We start from the raw sequence: 21,208 nt of genomic DNA, 5'->3' as shown, positions 1-21,208 counted from the left end.
AATTTGCATTTAAACCTATTTTTCCCCTCCCTCCACTAAAACATTCCCTCTAAAGTTTCTAACTGAAGCCCATAAAAGTACAGCTATGCAACTGCGTTAAAACCCCCCACAAACTCAAAGTAAAAATTAATTGCAAATAAACACACAAAATAAAACCCCAGCACTCTGTGCATTTTACCAAGGATGGCACTGCAAGTCCATGTCTCAGCCTTACGAGAACCCTTTCCCTCCTACAGCTTTTGAATGTCCTTATAATTTCTACCGCTACAAGTTAACTTCTGGAGTCTGTATTTGGCTTGACAAAATTTTAACCTGGAATACAATAAAGCCACAGTCCCTTCTAAAAGCCACTGACCAGACTGGAAAAATCTGCCTAAATGGTATGTGCATATGTCATGGTTTAGCCCCAGCTGGCAACAAAGAACTGCGTGGTTGCTCTCTCACTCCTCTGCCCCCCAGCAGGATGGGGAAGAGAATCAGAAGGAAAAGGCAAAACTGGTGGGCTGGGATAAAAACAGTTTAACAGAACGGAAAAGGGAGAAGAAAATAACAACAACAATACTGATAAAAACAATATACAGAGTGCAATTTTTTCCCTGTCTGATGCTCAGCTTGCTCCCAAGTAGCAAAGCCCCCTGCTCCAGCCAGCTCCTCACTTAAATACCGAGCATGACATAACACGGTATCGAACATCCTGTTCGACTGACTAGTTTGGGTCAGTCCAACCGCCTTCTTGTGAAAACTAACCCTATCCCAGTCCAACTGAGGACATTTTATCCTAGCAACCTATTGTACACGTCTTAACAGTGACTTTTTGTTACATCTTTCTCTCTGGTCAAGCAGTTAAGTGACACTTTCAGTCTGGATGTCCACATTTATGAAATGTATTTGTGCTCTTTAAGACATGTAAACAGTTCCATAACGATGCCTATTCTTTGAGTTCCAGCTCTGATGCCAGCTACATCAAGGTTATAACATTGTACTTGAATGACTTGTTGTAGTATGCTATCAACATCACATATTGTACACTTCTGTCCAGATAGATCTAGACTTCAGTAACAAGACAGCTGGTGTATTCAAACACTTTATCACCTCATAGCATTGCAACATACATGTATATTCAATTATCACGGCTAACTGATGTGACAATACGTGAAGAATACTTTAAAATTAATTTATTTTTATAGAAATCAACAAAAAAATGCAGTGTGCACATTTGCACCAAGTTGCAAGTACACACATTTTAAATGACAACGTCATACCTCTAAACAGAAATGTACTAGCTAGGAAGACAACATTAAGTATTTTTTTAATGATTTAAAGACGCTTACAAGAACCTAAGCACCAGGTACAAATCACTCTCTTATCAGAGAAACAAAAGCGTCATACAGACAGATTAGAAGATATTATGAGAGCCTCCTCACTATGTTATATATATATGCAGATATTAGGACTGCTCTGGTTTAGAACACAGATAAAACCCCGGGTACTTACCAGTGACCACAAAAAACACTTATATTAGCACACTATAGAGCAAAATACTTTGTAGAGCAGAAGAATGACCTTGGTCAAAGATCTAATTCAGCTTCTAGTGCTACAATAAGTTTCTTTCTTACTCTGTGAACTCAATACTCTTTTGTCTAGGTTTCCTCTGATCTAACATTTGTTTTCTCTCTCTGTTGCAGAAGTCAGAAGTTATTACCCTGGGCTTTAAATCAAAGGGCCAGCATTTCCACAGTTGGTACAGAAAAATATAGAAACGATTTAAACAAATCCACACAACAAACAAGCAACCGCTTTAAAAGTGAACTTACGATTGTCTTCACATACGAATTTGGTCTCAGAGACTGGATAGTGCTGCCGGAATTGCCATCTATGCACGAACGTGCTCCATAGACCACAGTGATAGGAATGTCTCGATCCATTTGTGGAATCCGTTGCAACATCGGCCTTTTTGCCCATCCGTAAGGAATAGTCATGTTCTTGAAAGCTGTTTCACCACTTCAAGTCATTTGAAAGCATGAAAACAATTAAATTTCCATTGGGTTGGCCTTTTCTCTAAATTGGAGTATCTGTGCCTTTTGGTAACATGGAGTGCAATAGCACATGAGGCTGGGATTTTTTACTATTACGGAACGTAACTTTTCAAGGTTTGCATGTAATTTTCACCAGAAAGAGCCCATGTTTTTACAGTACTGAGTGCTAACATTTAAAAGAATGAAATGCCTTCTGTTTAAAGTTTTTTATGAAATTCTTTACAAATTAAATGACTAACAATTTTTTTATGAAAAATTCGTACCAAACTCTCTCGAATTAACACACCGATAGATTAGAAGAAACACAGAATTAGGATAGCTCTTACATTTTCAGTTTCTGGAATTCAGAAAAAGTGCAATGCTATTTTTTCCTTCAATTAATACAATGAATGTTACAACTTTGAAAAAAAGCATGCACGCTGTTGCCATGGCCATTGGAGGGAGTAGCAGGCATTCAGTAAATAAAAGACTTCATAACACACATTAGGAAACGCATACTCACCTGGGTGACTGTACATTGCAGTGATAGATATATTCAGCCACAGTGTTATCATCAAACATTGATGAATATTTTCGCTTGAAATCTGGTCTTAAACGCTGAACAAGGCTTAATCCTGTTAAAGCAGAAAACTCCATTAGAAGAGGAATTAGTATAGGCAACTTCATCAGATTGCCTAACACTTTTTCTTACAACCCTCCAAACGCGTTCCCTTGAAAGTCTTGGCTAAGCTGCTTCTACACCAACGTTTTGTTTCACCACTTGCGTGTCTTAGGAAAACCTGATGGCATTACACCAAACAGAAACAAAACATAAATATTCTAAATGACTTTATGTTGCCCCAGAAGGAGGGCAATTCAATCCCTGCTGAATACATATGGCGAATGTTTGAGAAGGGCCACTGCAGCAACAGAAGCAACATGCAAAGGGGACCAGCAAAAGGGCTAAGCAGAGTATCCTTCTGCCATCAGTTTAGTCTCACATGATACCAGCACTGTCTCTCTCCTTCCTCTGGCAGCACTGTGGGCCAAAAGCATCCCACCATTCAGAACCAGAAGGTGCTCTTGAAAACGCTGGGCAGTTTTTCTTCCTTAGATATAAGTCTGTGTTCTCCTTTTACATAACAGTTGTCTTTTCTGCAGCTCGTTCATCTAACTAGTGTTGAAAGAACAGAAGTCTATGCTGAAAAACAGGTGTAGAAATCTCAACATGAGACACAAGAACCGGTATAAATTACGAGATTTAACCTAGGAAAGCTATTGTCCCCATGCTCTCTTAACAGCCAAAGTAGAGAAGCAGGTCAGTTCATGGGCCAGTTCAGGCTTTCTAAAGCTAAGCTCCTATTCTGAATCACTTCTTCAAGGAACAAGCCTCTTCTAGTTGACCAGACGCATCTTTGGGCCAAGAGCCTCACCAAAGACTAATCTTAGTCTACGAATATTATTCATCCCTGAAGAGCTAGGCTCACAGTTTACGACTTGGGTTTATCAACTGAAAAGACTGTTCTTAATCTATGCAATTATGGTGATGTCACATCTTCCCACCTGTCCCTGGCCAAAGGCCTGGTAATATTTAAGTAGAACTCGTCACAGTAATCTATGCTTTTGTAATCTTCGAGATTAGACAATTGCAACATGCTCTTATGTACGCTTTAAATCAATTCAGAAAACAAACGCAGTGCAAGAGAAAATAATTCCCTTATGAAACAGTGATTTAAGTCCTGAAGCAATGGAGGTTTTGCAAACATTCTGCAGTTTGCTCTGCTGCTTGTATTTTCTCTGCAGAGTTCAATTGCTGGACTTCTGTCTTTTTCTGTCTGTCTGTTTGGGGCTTTTCTGAACACAAACGATACAGCTGGCTTGGAATAAGAGTACCTGGAAGAAAGAAACTAATTCTGTGTTTTCCCCTTCTATCAGCACAGATGCCACAGCACCCCCTCTTCCAATAACCAGGGGACTGAAAGTTACCAAATTTTAGAATTCACTTTCTGTTTTGATAAAAAGTTTTTTGTCTGTGGATCCAATCGCAAAACCATTCTTCCTTCACTTCCCCAGGAATTTACAGGGGAGAATGAAACAAGGAGTCAAGGCACCTTGGAGCAAATTTTGGAATGAAATCACAGTGGTTCATTCTGGTAATGTTTATTGAAAACACCCTCAATTGTCTGGCTGATGTTTTCCATAGTGTCCATGGAAATGTTAAAAGAAATAGTAAGAGATCAAGTTCCACAGAAAGGGTGCGGTCACAGTGACATTACTGTTATCCTGAGGAATTTTTAGGCATTCAGGTCTAGGAATGGAATTCGCAACTCCAATTTAAGCACCAAAACCTCTACACTGTGAGCCTCCTGGGTGACTGTTCCAGTTAAGTGAAGGAAAACATGCCAATCAACTGACTGGAAACCACTCAAAGAAAAAGATCTCTCTTGATACTGTCTCTCTCCCAGGTTTAAGTACCTGCCTGTGGGTCCAATTAAATATCCATGTGATACCATCGTGATATCCCAAAGAACGTGGCTGACATTTAAGTGCCTAACTCACACCTCTGAACAAGAGCAATTGGCTTCACAGTGAGAAGCAGACAGCTACGCCTGCCCAGCAGTTTAAGCACATGTGCATGCAGAAGGAAACCTGGGCTTGGTTTCGGGCCCTCATCAGGTTGGGTTTGATGCCTACCTCGCAGCACAGTCTTTAAACTTACCCTTCCCTAAGAACTATGCTGCACCTGTCAAGTACTGCACATGAAGTTGATGATACAAAACTTTTTTAACACATGAACTGAGAAATGGGATGAAAAATTTTGAAGAGTGCTGCCCCCCACAGCAACCTGTAAGCAAGGCTAGGCTGGGAATACCTTGCCAAGACAGGGTCTGTTTCTGCACATGGTTTTGACTGCACTTACTTGCTACGGTAGACAACTTCAGCTTTGAACTCTTCGACATAGATTGATTTATGCATGCATTTGTCATTGGATAAAAGGCATTAAATCAGTGCTCGTCACTCAATATGCTTCAGGTCGTTTTGTTAACCGAATTAGCATATTACTTTAAAAAAAAAAAAAAAGTTTGTACAAAACATGTTGCTTGCCTGAAAAGCTAATTTTGACATGCTGCCAAAACCAACCAAATAGATCAGCACATTAAAATACATATTCTATAGAAAGAGATTTAGGAGACGGGTGTGGTTTAAATATAAACAAAGCCTAGAAATGTCACTAGTTTATCTTCAGACTGAGTACCAAAAACGATGAAGAGATGAGTTAATTTTAACTTGTGAGGACCCTGAAGGATATCTTTTTGCAAGCTTCCCCAGCAGATACTCCTGTAGTACAGAGAGTAATAGACAGATAACCTCCTTCCCCTCTGGAAGGAATAACATATGATGAATTCCAGATTTGATCACTGCCTTCTCCCCAATCCCCACATCAACTAAAACTGTAACATTTTTGGTCATCCCTACCCAGTCTTAGTATCAGGGTATATAGAGTTTATCTAACATCTCGTGAGGGCTGTCAAAGAAATGTAGAAATATGAAGGACAGACTGCCACTGTAATGCAGAACACCAACGAGACCCACAAAATTTGCTAGACTAATAAGAAAATGGCGAATGGAAAGAACCCAGTTTCAATTTAACTTCTCTAAACTCAGGCCAAAGATAAATAAGTCTATGAGAGACTGCCTTCTAATGTTAACCAAATTTGGAAATCCTGTTTGTCCATCAAACTGCAGCTGGAAGGGAAACTAAATGGACTGTGACCAGAGGCAATCAGAAAAAAAATCTTTTCACGTCCATGCCTCTTTGTCAGGCTTCCCCAACAGATGCCCACATAACCTGACTCGCTGTAACTGTAGCCTACAATAATACGATATGGCTTGCTATAAGCTATGGTACTAGTATTTCTAATAGAAAGAGCTTGTCCTCTTGTCCTAAACAGTTCATCTTTCCTCAACCCTTCCCATTTTCTCCTCCAACTCTGTGGTGATATGGGCTTGCAGCAAAGCTTACCTTAATGTGGTATCTGCCTCATGTTTATGTTTAACGAAAACAGAAACGGTATTTAAGAACAATTAAAACTCACCGAAGGGTCCTGCTATCCTCAGCCCAGCTAATGGATTAAATGGACTCAATATAGCTCCTAGTACTTTGATCCAGATTGGAATGGGTCTTTCGTGTTCAGCATTGTCAGGCCTCTCTGGAAAACCCCATGGCTCCACTAAGATAAGATGTTTGACCCTGTCAGCAAAAAAAGGTTCAGAGGTTTAGAGTACATTAATTTTTCTTTGACTGAGTACAACAGAAATGTGCTATCTGTGGACTATGCAACCCGTTTTAGTCACTTATATCATAGTGGCTTATTACCTAGTTCCTGATTCATCAACGGTTTTGCTTTTGATTGCTAATTAGAGAGACTGAATTGCAACTAATCACATGTATTAACACCAGAAACATGGAAGCTCATGTCACAGAGAAACTCAGTATTCCACAGAGACCCACCATCATACACATCTGAAAAAAGGGCCAGTCTTGTGTCTATTTTTAAAAAGAGCCTCATCTATATGCTCAACCAATATTATTTGCAGGAGCAGTTTAATTTGAGAGAAAAGAAGATAACTGCATCCGTGTCATTTAAGTAAGCTTGCTAAAGTCTTTTTTTTTCCAAGCCATCTAAGATCTCTGTTCTAAGAAGAGATGCAACTTATCTGAAAAATCATTTTATCAAAGTAAAATTTGAACTGAGAGAGGCAAATTAGCGAGCAAAATTAGCAGATGTTTTCTAAATTTATTGATTTTAGGTCATGAAAGAAACGCCAGAGAGACAATTTGTAAAATTACTACTCAAAGGAATCTCAGTACAGACAGCATAGTAGCAGTCTCCAGCACATGCAACTATCAATCACTTCATGCTGCGAGTCCCCCTCAAGCAAAAAATCTATTTCATCTCGGTAGATTGGAATTGTCCATTTCTGTTTAATCCCATAATAACAGCTACTCTAACTGTCCTAGATACTGTTGATTTCTGAAAAAGTGAGTCGTAACTATAGTTTTGCATATTTAAGGTGATTTTCCATGCAAGCTTCATCATCTTTACTTTCTTCTTCATGGCTTGCTTCTCTTTCAAAGCCATGAGATTAGATATTTAATACAGCAGAGTTCTTAGTGCCTAAAACGATGTCAGAAGTGATTCCAAAGGCTATTTCTGGACTATAATCAGTAGGGAAACCAAAAATCCATGCTTGAAATGAGGAGTTGAATAGGATTAACCTCACAAAGATACTTCTTGGCTGTCAGCTCAGCCACGAGCATATTCGCACACAGCAGCAAACACCAACAGTAAGAGAGGACGGGGTAGAATTTAACTATATAAACCAAGCAGGAGAGATTAGGAGCACAAGCAATGAGGAGCCGTTCAGGACAGCCACACATTCTGTGCATGAACCATGACATTAGCTATCGCACAGGATAAAAACAGAGTAAGCTTTTCTTCGTGTTTCCTTTCTTAGAATCGTACTTCCCTTCCTATTTGGTATTTCTCCTTTTGGTAATCAAGTCTAAAACATAACCCAGGATAACGGGAAGTTGACCATGAGAATCGTCCAAAAGTAATAGGCCAGAAGTTGCAGTACTTGAAAATCATGACCCACCACCACCTGGGAATATTCTAAATGGGAATCTTTTTGGATTAGTAACCTCAGACATCCCATGAACAACTCTGGTACAACGTAGTAAATTAATGCACCATTTAAGCTTGGAGAAACAGATCTACGTTCCTAACAATATGTATCCAGAATCCCTTAAGCCTCTAATGCATTGTTAGACAATCTGGCTAACATTTTTCACTTGATTCAATGATGTCTTAAGATCCTACCAGTCATTTTGCTGATTTGATGGTGTTAGTTTAATTTCAGGGAAACATTAGTAACGTGAGCACAAACTAAACCACCCCTGAATTAATTAACCATAGCTAAAGCACAGCGAGGCATGAAAACATAAAGTGTCACTTTTGATGTAAGTCAGCAGGGGGCAGAAACAATACCCCATCACACAGGGGTAGGCTAGTGCCACTTCTAGATACTTCAGAAAAAGGGGTAAGGAACTTGTAAGTGATCCCAACAAGAAACTAACTACAGCGAGCTAAAAGCTGGTTTATGCCCAAAAGGATAACAGGTCTACATCCCTAGAGCAGAGGATTGCATTTCTTCATTGCAATTCTGGATTTAGACACACGACTACTTTCATACGTCACTTCCAGCCACATGTGCCAGCCATCATCCACTTGGAAAGAAAGAGGCAAAGTGTTTTAGGAAAAAATGATGTATGAATTTATTTTAAATTCTCCAAACAAGAGACAAAGAAATTTATATGGTATAAATCAATGTGAATATAAAACAAAAAGAATGTTTTGTATAATATAGAATCTGCCATGTGATGTGGAAAGTTAAACTTATATTCACAGTTTTTTACAGAAGTCCACTATATGTATCTAAACAAAAGCAATGTTCGTTTCTGATACAGAATGACCTCAGTTGGTGGGATCCTAGCTCACCAGGGGCTATACAACCAGGCTATAACAAAAAACAGACAAATTACTAGTTTAAGGGGAAAAACCCGCATTAGCTGCTGGCTACAATGTGGTGCAGAAAATGCTGATGAAATACAATTGCAGGACTGCTGCAGCTGGGTTGTTTTGCAAAGAAGAAATACGAAGTGGCACACAGACAACTTAAATCAAACAGCCACTAAAATGATTTTTACATCACCATGCTGGCACCAGGCTGACTGCTAGCATATAGGCATAAATTACCTAGGGGAATTACATTCAGAAGTTTCAATGTTATCCATAATAATGGGAAGTTTGGCAGAAACAGGCCTATTTTCCCTTCATAAACCTATGTTTATCAGAGATGTTACGAAACACTCACCCATAAATACGATCTTTGCCATTTCGCTTCAAAACATGGCAAAAGGGTACTGAACAAAACCAAAGAGGCACAGAAAAGTGCACAGAAAAGCATGTTTACCATATCTACTTATTTCTGTTCACCTGGAAACAAATCATACAATTAGTACTTTGGGCTTAAAATTCAGTATCAAGTTTCTTTAAATCAGCCCAGTCATTTACTTAAAGATAATCTATAAAAAGCCTGATGAAATAAAATCTGTGTTAAAACCACTGATCCAATAAAGAAAAAGAATTCCTTCATTCCTTTATTTTCACATACCTTGACGGGTATTTTAATGAGTAAGCAGCAGCCAGGAATCCACCTAGATTGTGTCCGAGTAAAATCATTTTTTCTAACCCCACCTCCTTTCTCCATTCTTCTATGGATTCCACAAACTGTTTTTCTGCTTCCCGAGCATCAGTGTCAAAGTGCGGTCTACTGCTACGCCCAAATCCCAAGAGGTCGAAAGCATGAACGGTCCTGTTCTCACAGAGGTCTTCAAAATTGAGAGCCCACAGTCCAACACCTCCTCCAAACCCATGCAGGAGAACAAGCGGAGTTTTATGTGAAAGGTCCGGAGCGAAAGTCAGTGTCCATATTTTATTTCCATTAGATGTACACACATAGCGTTTATTGTATGTGCTTGCAATACCTGAAGAAAGAGTGGGGAAAAAATGATGTTCCTAGACATGTCTGATAAAATATGAAGTACATTGTATGGAAACCACTGTTCTAACTAGGAGCTCCCTTTCAAAGGAGAGAGAGCCTACAATCAAACATCTAAATAATGGAACAATGAAAATCTAATTCTAAACCTCTTTATTTCATCACAGTGCAAAAGTCATCTTAAAAAACTTCTTTGATTATATTTAATGTAAATTTATAGAAAATCTAGTTATATCTATAAATCTTATTTAAAACCAAAGACTTACATTTTAGCATTTTGTCCTCAGCCTCTTTCAGGTGCAGCAGTGATGTGGGACACCAGGCAGGAAGCCAGCTGAACAACCATCCTAACCTATAACAGCAATACGGAATAAATATTTCTTGAGCAAGATGGCAATTTTTGGCACCATTTGATGCTTTGAAGACATTTCTTTTGCTGCTCTTCATAAAAGAACCCATGTGAACTGCCATGCAGGACAGGAGTGCGCAGTGGGAGGGAATTCACTTTCTCCCGACTTTTATAAAGCGGTGTTGTGATTAGGGGCGTTCTTCACACGACGTGCTGTTTCTCCCCTGTGTTTTCCTTATTAGATTGTCCTGATCTATCTCCGTCAGAGCAGGCTGCTTCTGAGAACCTGGGGACATCAGCCCTCACGCCGACCCAACAAGCCCGGCAGGATATGTAATACAATCCTTGGGGTTTCCAGCCTCTTCTCAAGTTCCCTTGGAAGTCTGCCTGCACACACGTTACCTTGCATGAACCTACTATTTCCAAAGAAGCAACAAACCGTGCACTCGCCAGCTTCACCTGAACCGATTCATACACTAGATACATTTTAAAAGTGAAAAATACACAGGTTTATTCCAGCAAAGCAAAAACCTAGGGCCTTCATTATCAACTTGGAAAGAAAGTCCCAGAGGAAAACAAACCAGCGATTCCAATTCCCCCAACAGAAGCTGCTTTTCCAGCTGTCAGTTACTATCTTGGTAGTACTAGCTTGACCGTGAGAGCAGGCGGAATGACTCAGCTTGCAGCATTGCCTCACCGACAGTGCTTCGAAGGACACAGTATCTTGGTACAGCTCTTCCTGGGTGTTAATTTATCCCCTGTTTTCAAGGTGTAATCCTCTTTTCCCCTCATCTGTCTCTGAAGTGGCTCAGACTATCGGTGCAAAGGCTGCTACAGCAGGAGCCCAGACCATTCCTAATAGGGAAGAGGGTAAGGTCACCAAATTCACAATCAACTTACTTTCTTTAGCATTTTTTTCCTACACTGAACTGCTTTCCAGTTAGTTACAGTGTTTCCAGGATTGAATGCTGCAAGTATTAGTTGTGCAACAGTTGATGTTGAAAGACTGTAAGGTTACTAACGCCCATTTCAGAGTGTACACAACACATCAACAACAAATTACAGATCTGCCTCCCCAAGTTCTTTATCTTTATCTGGACCTTCTCCCCAACTTTTTAAGGGGCTGAGCTACTCCAGCTGCATAGCTACTTAAGTTTATGATACAACATGGCAGGTTTTCTGGGGATGCACAATGCAATTGCAAGCAGCATTGTTCAGATTCATAGAAACATATTAGGGGATATCAAGAACAAAACTGCCAAAGCATATCTGATCAAAAAAGATTAATCACCAAATCACCCATGACCACCGCTATTCAGCATTATTTAATCCTCTGAGAAACACACTGATGTCTGGCTGTTCTGTAAATAACCTTCCTAAACCACCAGACCGTGGGAATTGTTATACAGGTGTATTGAGGGACTGGGAAGAGATGACTGTATGTCCTTCCATGCCATGTCCTCATGTGATCCAAGAAATAAAGGAACTCTGCATCTTACAGGAATGGGCATCCAAGTGTTTTGCTTCCACATTAACATACACATTTATTTTAAAGTAAGATTTTTAAGAGGTTGAAGCTGCCACCAGCCAAAAGCAATTTCACCAGCAAATACCTGTGAAATCCGAGTTTAACAATGTAACACTACTTGCATCCAGCGTTAAGAATTACTCAGGCAAATTATGTTACCACCTTTCTGAGTCAAACTTTCTTCTAGTTATATGCTCAGCTACACATTTTCATTCATAACTCTTAGGTCAGAAGCACAAAAACCACGTCAGTATTTCCCCAAACCAAAACTATATACAGTTTCTTACTGGCAAAGCAACTGATTTAGCAAAGAAATTTCTTGAAAGATTTTTTTTTTAGAAATGTATAGCTTCAACATGTCAACACAAAGACAGTACAGAGATATGGCCCCAATGAAATAAAAATGAAATCTACAATTCACAGTCCAGAATTTTATTTCCCAGCCTTAAAGAGAGACCTGCATACTCAGGAAAAATATTTAGAAAATTGTATCAGAATGGGAAAGGTGTAACAGACGCCCACTCATTCTTATGTTATCAGTACAGTTTACAAATACCGAGATTTTCATTCAGAAGTCACATCACATACACATAGCTCGACAAATACAGTCAGCAAGTTGAAACACTTAAAATTAAAATTACGTTTGCAATTCAGTCACTCTGTACTTGCTGAACTAAAAGAGCAAGTGAAGAAGGCTTTCTGTCAGAAAAAAAGTGATTACTTTCTAGAAAAGTTACTTTGGAAAGAAAATATTCAGTTACCTGTATTCATGACTTAATCCTTTGGTTTTCATCCACCTGCTTCCAAAAATTATTTACCACACTGCTAGATGCTTTCCACTTGTGGAGAAAAATCAACTATTTGACCTATTTGAATCATCTCTGATACCTTTGGAAGACTAGAGTGTGGCTGTATCACTTCTTTTGTACACCTGTGCTAAAAGTATTTTCTAAATGCACACAAGAATGCAAATTGCTTACGTGGCCCATCATTTTTATTTCTGTGATATAAAGTCAAAAGAGCTATGTAATGTCAAAAAATAAGCAATGGACCTTTCAAGACAGTGTGCTCACCAGCAATGGAGATAAGCTATGAAAGAAAACTAAACATTTCAGCAATAGTTTCATATTGTAAGCGAGCTGCCCACTGTCAGCAGAGGCAGACCCCACTCTGCTCTCATCCCACACCACTTCCCAGACACTCTGCTTCCATTTTTCTTTTTACAAAGAGAAAACTCAACAGTGGAAATTCGTATTTTGAGGAGTTAAAAGAAATCCATTGGGCTTAGCTACTTGCTATATCAAAAAGTGTGAAAAAAATCTGGCACTGACAGCCCAAATTTCTACCATTTTTATACTGATTGTACATGTGAGCATTAGAAATCAAATTACCAAGGCACATAACTAATGGAATTTAACCTGTATACTCTTTTGTGGCCATGCAATAACATAAACCAGTGTGCACACCCATGCTAAAATAAGCAATGATCAGTAGGGCAGAGCATGCCATAGCATGCTTTGTTGCGTCTCCTATTTGGGGCCAGTCACACATTTCACAGCCACCTGAAGAAGTCCTGGAGTACCGGAGGTTGGAAAAATCCAAAGCCAGCAGGCAGAGGGCTGCTGCCCCGCTGGGCATTCAAAGAAGTCACTCTCTCTGCCAACAAACCTCCACACTTCTTCTAGCGCATCTGGGGCAGGAGACCAGAAGGTAAGGGAAAGCCCCAGCGACACTCACTGCATGGCCTTAGGCGTGGAGAAAGGCAAGGTGGTTAGTGTGAGGCTGACAGACTAGTGAGACCATCAGCAGGCTATGCTGACGACCAAATACAGTAATAAATAATAAAAAAAAAAGGGACACAGGTGCAGACATCTGACTACGTGGAGCTGCAACGGCTGCACGCATGGGCCAAACCGCCAGCCAGGACCGAACACGTTGGCTGGCTGGAGCAAGCGTCCTGCTTCCCTGGGTCCAAGCATGGGAAAGGATAAAAATAACTATAAATAAAATATTTATTTAAAAATAAACAATTATTACTATCTTCAGGAGTAAAGAATAACTGAATATTGTGTAAAATGTAACTTGGGACAATAGTGCTTTTCCTCTGCTGCTTGAACGTTAATTTGAACCAAAAACTCACTGCCACAGCACAGCTTAAATTGCCCGAAGGTAACTTTCAAAAGAACTGAGAAACCAGTAGAGGCAGAGGCATAGTGAACCTGACCCACCCATCCACATCCACTAATTAGGTCAAATTGGATGAAGAATGTGGCAAACAGGTAACTCAGATACTACCATTCTGTCAGCCAGGTTAATCCTATTCAGCCTGGTGAGAACTGATTACGTGCAAGACAAACTGATGGATCTGCAGCCAGTTACAAATTTGACATACTTCGCAAAAAGCTCATGAAAGCTTAGAAGATACTGAAGAACTGAAAACATCTATTGTAACACTGAGGTATGCACTCAAACAGCTGGATAGTCCATCTGATTTCTGGATTGTAATGTGGGTTTAAAAAATGAAGCTCTACCATATAAGAATGTTCAATGAATGCTCATCAGAAGTTGCTTACAACTCCATCTAGGAGATACAAATGTACATACATGGAGCTCATTCTCTCACTCTTCAAGTTTACAATTTACATGAGAGTTACACGAATGCATGGCTTACAAGATGTATTAAGCTTAAATTCATTCAGCAGAGGTTATTTTCCCATGCACAACACCACTGAGAGCTAGCTGTAACAATCTATGGCAAGCCTGTGTGGCCAAACAGCAAAACAAAAAACCTGCATGCAACAGAACGCTACTAAATCAGAGCCAATGAAAGCAACGCCTTTTGCTACACGATCATTTGTCAAAAATTGCTGACCCACTGAGACAGGACATGCAGAAATCCTTCTACAATACTGAATATAAAAATTGGCTTTCCAGTAAGAATTTTGAAGTTAGTAAGGTAACCCAAACTCCCAATATAGATAAAGAAACAAGTGCTAAAATATGCATCAGTGACAAAAGTGTGGAGAGTACTTTCCCTTCCTGAAGGTTTTTTTGATTTAAAAATTACCTCAGTGGGGAAGCCAGAGCTCAGGGTATACAACAATTACAGTAACTCACAAGCAAAGGATTACAGGAATGTAACTGAATGCACGAGCAACAGACCTGCGTATCTTTTTTTGTCTCGCTCTCAGCAAATCAACATATTTAATATTTTTACTTGAATTTGTGAAGACAATGTGGCAAACTACCCAGATTTTAGCTAGGGAACAAGCTCAAAAATTTGAAAAGCCGAAACAATAAGCGAACTCACTGGTAAACCATTTCAAGCTTTACCCTTAAATCTTATTAGAATGAAGCCAATCTTTCAAAAACCCTAACCTTCTCCTCTCCTGAGTCTCAGAATTAATTCCAGCTATTTGTAAGGAAGGAAACAAAATAAAATTGATGCAGATAATTTGTTGTACTGTTTCTGCCCAGCACCAAGAGGAATGGCACTGTGATTTTTAGGGCCATCCAGCTGGCATGGTGGTTATGAACACCCATCAATTCAAAATAGCCCCAGATTAAGAGAGTCTTGCACTGTACCAGAAAAACAAGCGTAGGCTAACAGAAAGACAGCTCAGACTGTCTCATCTTGTTTCTGCAAAAAGTATTGTTGAAGTACTGTGCTAGTAAAGGAATTCAGAATGTGCTGAAATCTAAATATGGTAAGCATCATAAGGCTTACTCTTCTAAGGTCTCACATAATCCCATCATGTAAAAATCTCATAAGCATCGTACTTCAATGTAACTGGTCACAGGGTTAAGTGTTCTGCTGAACTGAGATTAGAGTCCTCAGCGTTTCATCAAAACAAACCCTAAATATTTAAGTATTATCATTAATCCATAAGCAATCCTCAAAAGAGATCAAGAATTCAGAGAATGGAGCAACCACCTGCAGGGAAAAGCTACTTGCTCCGTCCTTTCAATTGCTACGGAAATACTAAGAATGGGCAAATCAGGAGGAGTGAAAAGGAGCATCAGGTATTCATAACGGGACAAGAGGTCAACGTATCAAAACTTAGGGCAAAGTGCCAATTTAAAAAGTAAAACTGTTTTACCATAATGCTCTAAGAAAGCTCTATAGTTAACACAGGATTTTGTGTGGATGGATCCTTAACTTAAACAACTAGAGATACCCTTTTATCCCATTCATTATCTGTTTTCTTTTTTTTTTTAAGAGGAACAGTAGAAATAAATCTGTTTACTGAATGTTTTCTGCATTTTCCTCAACATCAGCAGTAGTTTACACAAAGCCTAAGAGATAAGCAGGATGTGGTTTCTTCCATCATCAACACCACCAAGTGTTCAGAACAAATTCTGGTTTTGGTTACTAAATTTGAAGTTTACAGGTAATCACCTGAAACAATACAAAGCAAACAAAACAGTCAAGGATGACACAATCAAATGTGTGTCAAAATGTCAGAGAAAAGTAGCAGGTTTACATCTGGCTAATTTATGCCCAAGATATAGCTAAGTTGTAATAAACTTTTCCTTTCCCATTTCATTAATGTAATGGCTTTCAACACCAGAATTCTGAGTGATGTTTACATGACTGGTTATAGCAAGAATCAATGCAAAAACCCTACTATTTAAGTAAACAAAAATAATTTTCTTTCCAGCATTCATTAAATCCAAGTTTGATCTATTTACTCACAGGAGAACTTCTATTGAATGTAGGTTGTTTAAAAAATCACTGGAAAAAAAAAACACAAAAAAAAAACTTGGAGAAATACCTACTTCAAACTAGTGTGTTAAAGAACAAGAAAACATGCTTCAAAAACTCCAGTAAACTAAAAGTAAAATTGAGGATATACAGAAGTGAAAACTATTTTCAACTCCAGAAAGTTTTAAAATTATTATATATTTGCAATGTGTATCTCTAAATCAAATTCGGTAACATTTTTTTATTTGATAACACAATATTAAATGACTAATAGTGATAAGAAATTTAAAACACATGAGGTATTACCACTAAAATTAGGACGTCACTTAATCATTGTGAATTTAATATTCTGAACAGGCTCAAGTTCTCCTATACGGCTTCAGAAAGCCAGCAGTCTCTTTCGCATTTCAACAACTGTAATCATGTGACATCGAAGAAAATTACACATTCAAGCTTGGTACTAGTCTAAAGCAGAAATCTTGCTATAGGAGGGAAAGTTGGGGTGGAGAAAGTTTTAATGTAAAGAAGTAAATAAAATACACTCTTAAAGACAATGAGAAATGCTCCTGTGCAAAGAATATATAAGAATATAACGGTGATATTTTGTTAATTATAAAATGAAGTAAAAGCTATAAAGCAAAGCACATTTAATTGAAAATAACAGAATGTGTTACTGATTAGCATGAAAGAGGACTCAAATTTCCTAATTAAATTTGGAAAGTTTAGGAAATTAGAAAAATACGTTTATCACGTAAAAGCAACATGCTCGGCATGAAACTAAGAACAAGATGCAGTAAATAAATATATATCAGACTTAAACCTTTGACAGAAGTAGCTGACTGCCGTTAATACTCAGTGTTGTTCTGTTAAGTTACGGAAAGCAAATTTTTGAAACGAGAAAGACAAAACACCGAGAGCAGGCCGTGTGTTAGTCCGACACTGAGAAGCACCCTGCTCTGCCTTTTCATTCCTGCTGGTGTCAGTATGCGGCAAACTGGGTGATGGAATGCCGGAATCGCAGGCCATCCTCACCACCAGCAGGTCGCATCAGATCCAAAAGTTACTATTCCCTCCATTTTGCCAATTCATCTATTTCGTGGCTGCTCTCCCTATCAGACTTGTGAAATGATTCAGCTTTAAAAGAACCTATGTTTTAAACCAGGTAATTATGGAGACCCAGCTACAGAGAAGCCAAACACCAGCAGACCTATGGGCTAACAAGGTAGGTAAAAAGACTAGCGAGGCAAGGTGGAGGACAGCAAGCAAGTCAGAGCTGCCACTGACAGACAGTAACATACAATCACGACCTCAGTCAGTCTGGATTTAACTGGGCAGGGATGTCTCAGGAACAAGGCTCAGGATACGGTTTCATGAGAACTTTAAGAGCATAACCAATTTTAAGAGTCCTTGTAGTCCTTCATTACTGTCCCCGAAGTGCAGCATGTTCTTTAGCGCTTCATTTTTCCGAGAATAATAAATACAGTCAGAATCATTCAAGCAATCTACGTATAGCAACTGCTATTGCAAAGGCTGTATATCCAGGGGCAGAGCTTCTGCATGTACAGTAGGAGTCAGATGTAGCTATCAAATCACAACACCAATTTGGATGAGATGATAGGACAAAAATTAGGCTCTGGCAGCTGCAGACAAACATCAGCAGAAGAAAAGTATTCCCTGTTCCACCTCATAATCATTGCATGAAAAGACCAAAAATGTTGTAATCCCCAGGGAAAGACCTTGAGGAGCATACTAAAGAGGCAAGGCCCAGAAGCAAGAAACAGGAATATGGTATGGGAACAAAGAACCTCAATCCTTTAACAAATGTCTGTTTAGCATTTTCATGAGGTGACAAAAATATGTATGAAATTGCTGTGAATGGGTTAAAAAGGAAACAAATTTTATTCCCCTGATGACTTTACAACCCTGCCTACAAAGTTCTGTTTAGATGAATTTTGAGCCAAGATATTCTACGCAATTAGGTGTTGTGAAACTCTTGGATATTTCAATAACATTAAGACAGAATGTTTTGAAAACCTCTGCATAATATTTCTAGGAAGCGTTATGCACATCAGCCCCATTCCAACAAAAAGCCCATGATGGGTTACTGCAGAATATTACTACACTAGGTCAGAGATAAAAATGAGGCATTCCTCATGTACTTACTGCATCTTGAACTCCGTATTCAGAACATTCAACATCAGAATTAATGCAAAAATTCGGAAGTAAATTTTATTACTGTCTCTATTTATATTAACAGTGCTAAACAGGACTATCACTTATCAAAATTCACCTGAGAATGTAAATCATGAATGTGAATCCATAACCAATGAGCATTTTCTGGCTATTTTAGTGATACTGAAGTTTACCATGTTATTTAAATTCACGTGAGCAACCTGAGCATTCAGGCAGTGGAGTGGACCTACAGTTTTGCTCCCTCCCATGCTGAACTTCAGCCACAGATATGCCTTGCTGTATGCCTTGCATCACTGCACTCCCCATCCCATTTTCTTCTCTCACAGCATTGTTTTTAATATTTTTTTAACCATCTGTCTCCTTTTAATATGTTTTTGTCATTTCTTCCACCCCCAAAGGTGTCCATTTCAAGGGGCAGTGTTAAGTGGCATGTGCTTTTTCAGTATGTACCACACGAATGAAGTTTACCCGTGGACTGCCACCCAAGCCTGCAACCTGCAATGATCATCCTGCTTACCAAGCAGCTGTGTTATCACCCAGTGCAAGAAACCATGAAGCATGTGTGTGTAGTAACGAGGAAACCATGCACATGGTCATACAGCTATTTCTTATTCCTATTATTGTTTACTGCTATATAGGCTCCAAATCCATAAACAAGGGCAGTGCTCTATTGTCCTAACCGTCACAGTCTTCTCCACAGTCAGGTTTGAAGTCAGGCCATAAATGTACTACACAGCAGAGAACTAATCAATGCTAACAAGCTTTCAGAAACACCATTCCTCCCTAACTTGCAACATACTCCCTAACATACAAGCATTTCCCCTTAAAAACTTTACAGTCCACTAACTACTAATAGCAACCAGCTAATCAAGTCCTCCATTAATTCTTTCCACCTTTTCTAAGGATCCATTATTTTATATTTTGATTTACAAGCTAAAATCAAACGCAACCTAGAGAAAAATCATATTAGCAACTACAGGTGAGATATGGAAGAACACAGAATGCAGAGATGAAGATGCAGAGGAGAGGAAAGGCAGGGCTGCACAGTCCCACTAAAAGTACTCAACCTTGTGATCACATGCGTAACACCCAGGTTAGGTACCACTGAGGACCTGCATCCCTCTGCCTCCTTCACAGTAAACTCACATGTGATAGAACTTGGCATTGCCATAACTGTTAGGTGTTTTTACAAACAACGCATTGCACACTGCATTAAGAATTTGGGAAGAAAAGCATAACTGAAATAAAGAAAATTTAAGTCTCCTCTTGGTAGCCTTCTGATGTTACATAATTTTCTACTACTTTCATTTTATTCATCCACCTACAGATGTACTCCTGCTGCCCTTCACATATTGCATAAGCTCAACCTTCCTTAAGCCTTACTTCTCAGCCTTCTCATACCCCGCATTTCAGACTGTTCCGCAGTTCATCAAACAGGATAAGAAAAAAATACGCATGTAACAGGCACCTCTCATAAATCTGCACCATTGCCCACCCACACCCTACCCAGCTTATGTTTTGTTTATATTCCATAGTGCATTATGCATAATTTGGATCAAAACTTAAATAGATGGATATTTTTATTTTTCCATAGAGACATATACAAATGCAGATAAAAGACTATCTAAAGCACGTGATTATTTCCCTCAGCTCCAGATGTGCTAGACACAAACCCTACTCGTATCATACCTGTCTCTATTTGAGTGTGAACACACACTGACACACTGAAGACGGGTTGTTTCACTGCAGACCATTAGAACAGCTTCTACATTATGTTCCTTTATCATGGTCGCCTACAGTGACTAACAGTTGCCTATGTCCAATTTTAAGAACTGGTATTCAACATTTTGAGCTACCTAGCCTCATTTCCACATCTTGGGAAACCTAAGAAGCGCACAACCCTTTCCCTAACAAACAGTTCTGTGCACATACCTATACTACAAATGCTTTAGATGTTAAGAAAGTGTAAGTAGCCTTGAAAACAGGTAAGAAGATAAGCGGGTCTAAAAAGCTATTGCACCAAATGTCCCCTTATGGAAAGGTACGATATCACTAATAAGCCTTTAGAGTCAGTATAACACTTACTAAATGTAATCAAGAAAAAAAAATTCTACAATAGTTTGCTAGCACTAACCCACTTCTTTGCTTTTTTTCTCCTCATTGCAATACTTTTCCTTACTTCAATATATGAGTGGACTTTCTCAATGGCAATGGGCACTCTTGTATCTTTGGTAACAGCATGCATTTTCACATCTGTATCTTCCCTTCCCTTCTGCAGTCTCCTATGATCTCGAGTTTTCTATTACAACTCATTCAGAGCACCTTCCTCCTCTGCCATTCCTCACCATGTTTTCTTGGTGTCACTCAAGGCTTTACGCTTCAAATCCTCCTCTTTTACCCTCTTAACCTTATTCCAGACTGACCTCATTCCCTTACACAGCTTCACTGACTCACAAACTTCTCTTCTCCACTGACCTCTCTCCTGCTGTTCAGCTTCTCATCTGGATGTTTCAGAGCTAATCCAAATGCAGATGCTCACCTTTCCTCCCATGCCCTCTTCTCTCTAGCTGTCAGTACAAACCATGTACAAAAACCTATCCTGAAAGAATGTCAGAGTTGTAAGTAAATACTCAAAAGTTATGAAACACAAGAATCAAAATATCCTAAATTTCAAGCAATCTTAACAAACCACTATATAAGAGGGAAAAGAAAAGCTGCTTAAATAATTTATCGGTTGAGGAGTTCTTCAGATTCTACCATTGATGTTCAGGAAAGTAGTCAGAGACCTCGGA

General features: G+C 39.1%; 1 protein-coding gene across 2 annotated transcripts in view; it reads right to left on the bottom strand.

The window, feature by feature from the left end:
* ABHD5 (abhydrolase domain containing 5, lysophosphatidic acid acyltransferase) overlaps positions 1-21,208 on the bottom strand; it is a 29,278-nt gene that overhangs the window by 4,016 nt on the left and 4,054 nt on the right. The window contains exons 2-6 of one of the 2 annotated variants that reach the window (XM_075418931.1): positions 9,908-9,993; positions 9,255-9,627; positions 6,113-6,267; positions 2,539-2,650; positions 1,815-2,001 (exon numbers count right to left, since the gene is read on the bottom strand). In XM_075418931.1, coding sequence (XP_075275046.1) covers positions 1,815-2,001; positions 2,539-2,650; positions 6,113-6,267; positions 9,255-9,627; positions 9,908-9,993 — 913 coding nt within the window. Of the gene's footprint in view, positions 1-1,814; positions 2,002-2,538; positions 2,651-6,112; positions 6,268-9,254; positions 9,628-9,907; positions 10,248-21,208 lie in introns of those variants that run through there. The other variant, XM_009938079.2, reaches the window with a different exon arrangement.

The sequence above is a fragment of the Opisthocomus hoazin genome, chromosome 4 (assembly GCF_030867145.1).
Source record: "Opisthocomus hoazin isolate bOpiHoa1 chromosome 4, bOpiHoa1.hap1, whole genome shotgun sequence".
Classification (NCBI taxonomy): Eukaryota; Metazoa; Chordata; class Aves; order Opisthocomiformes; family Opisthocomidae; genus Opisthocomus; species Opisthocomus hoazin.
This window is presented reverse-complemented; position numbering and strand designations above follow the sequence as displayed.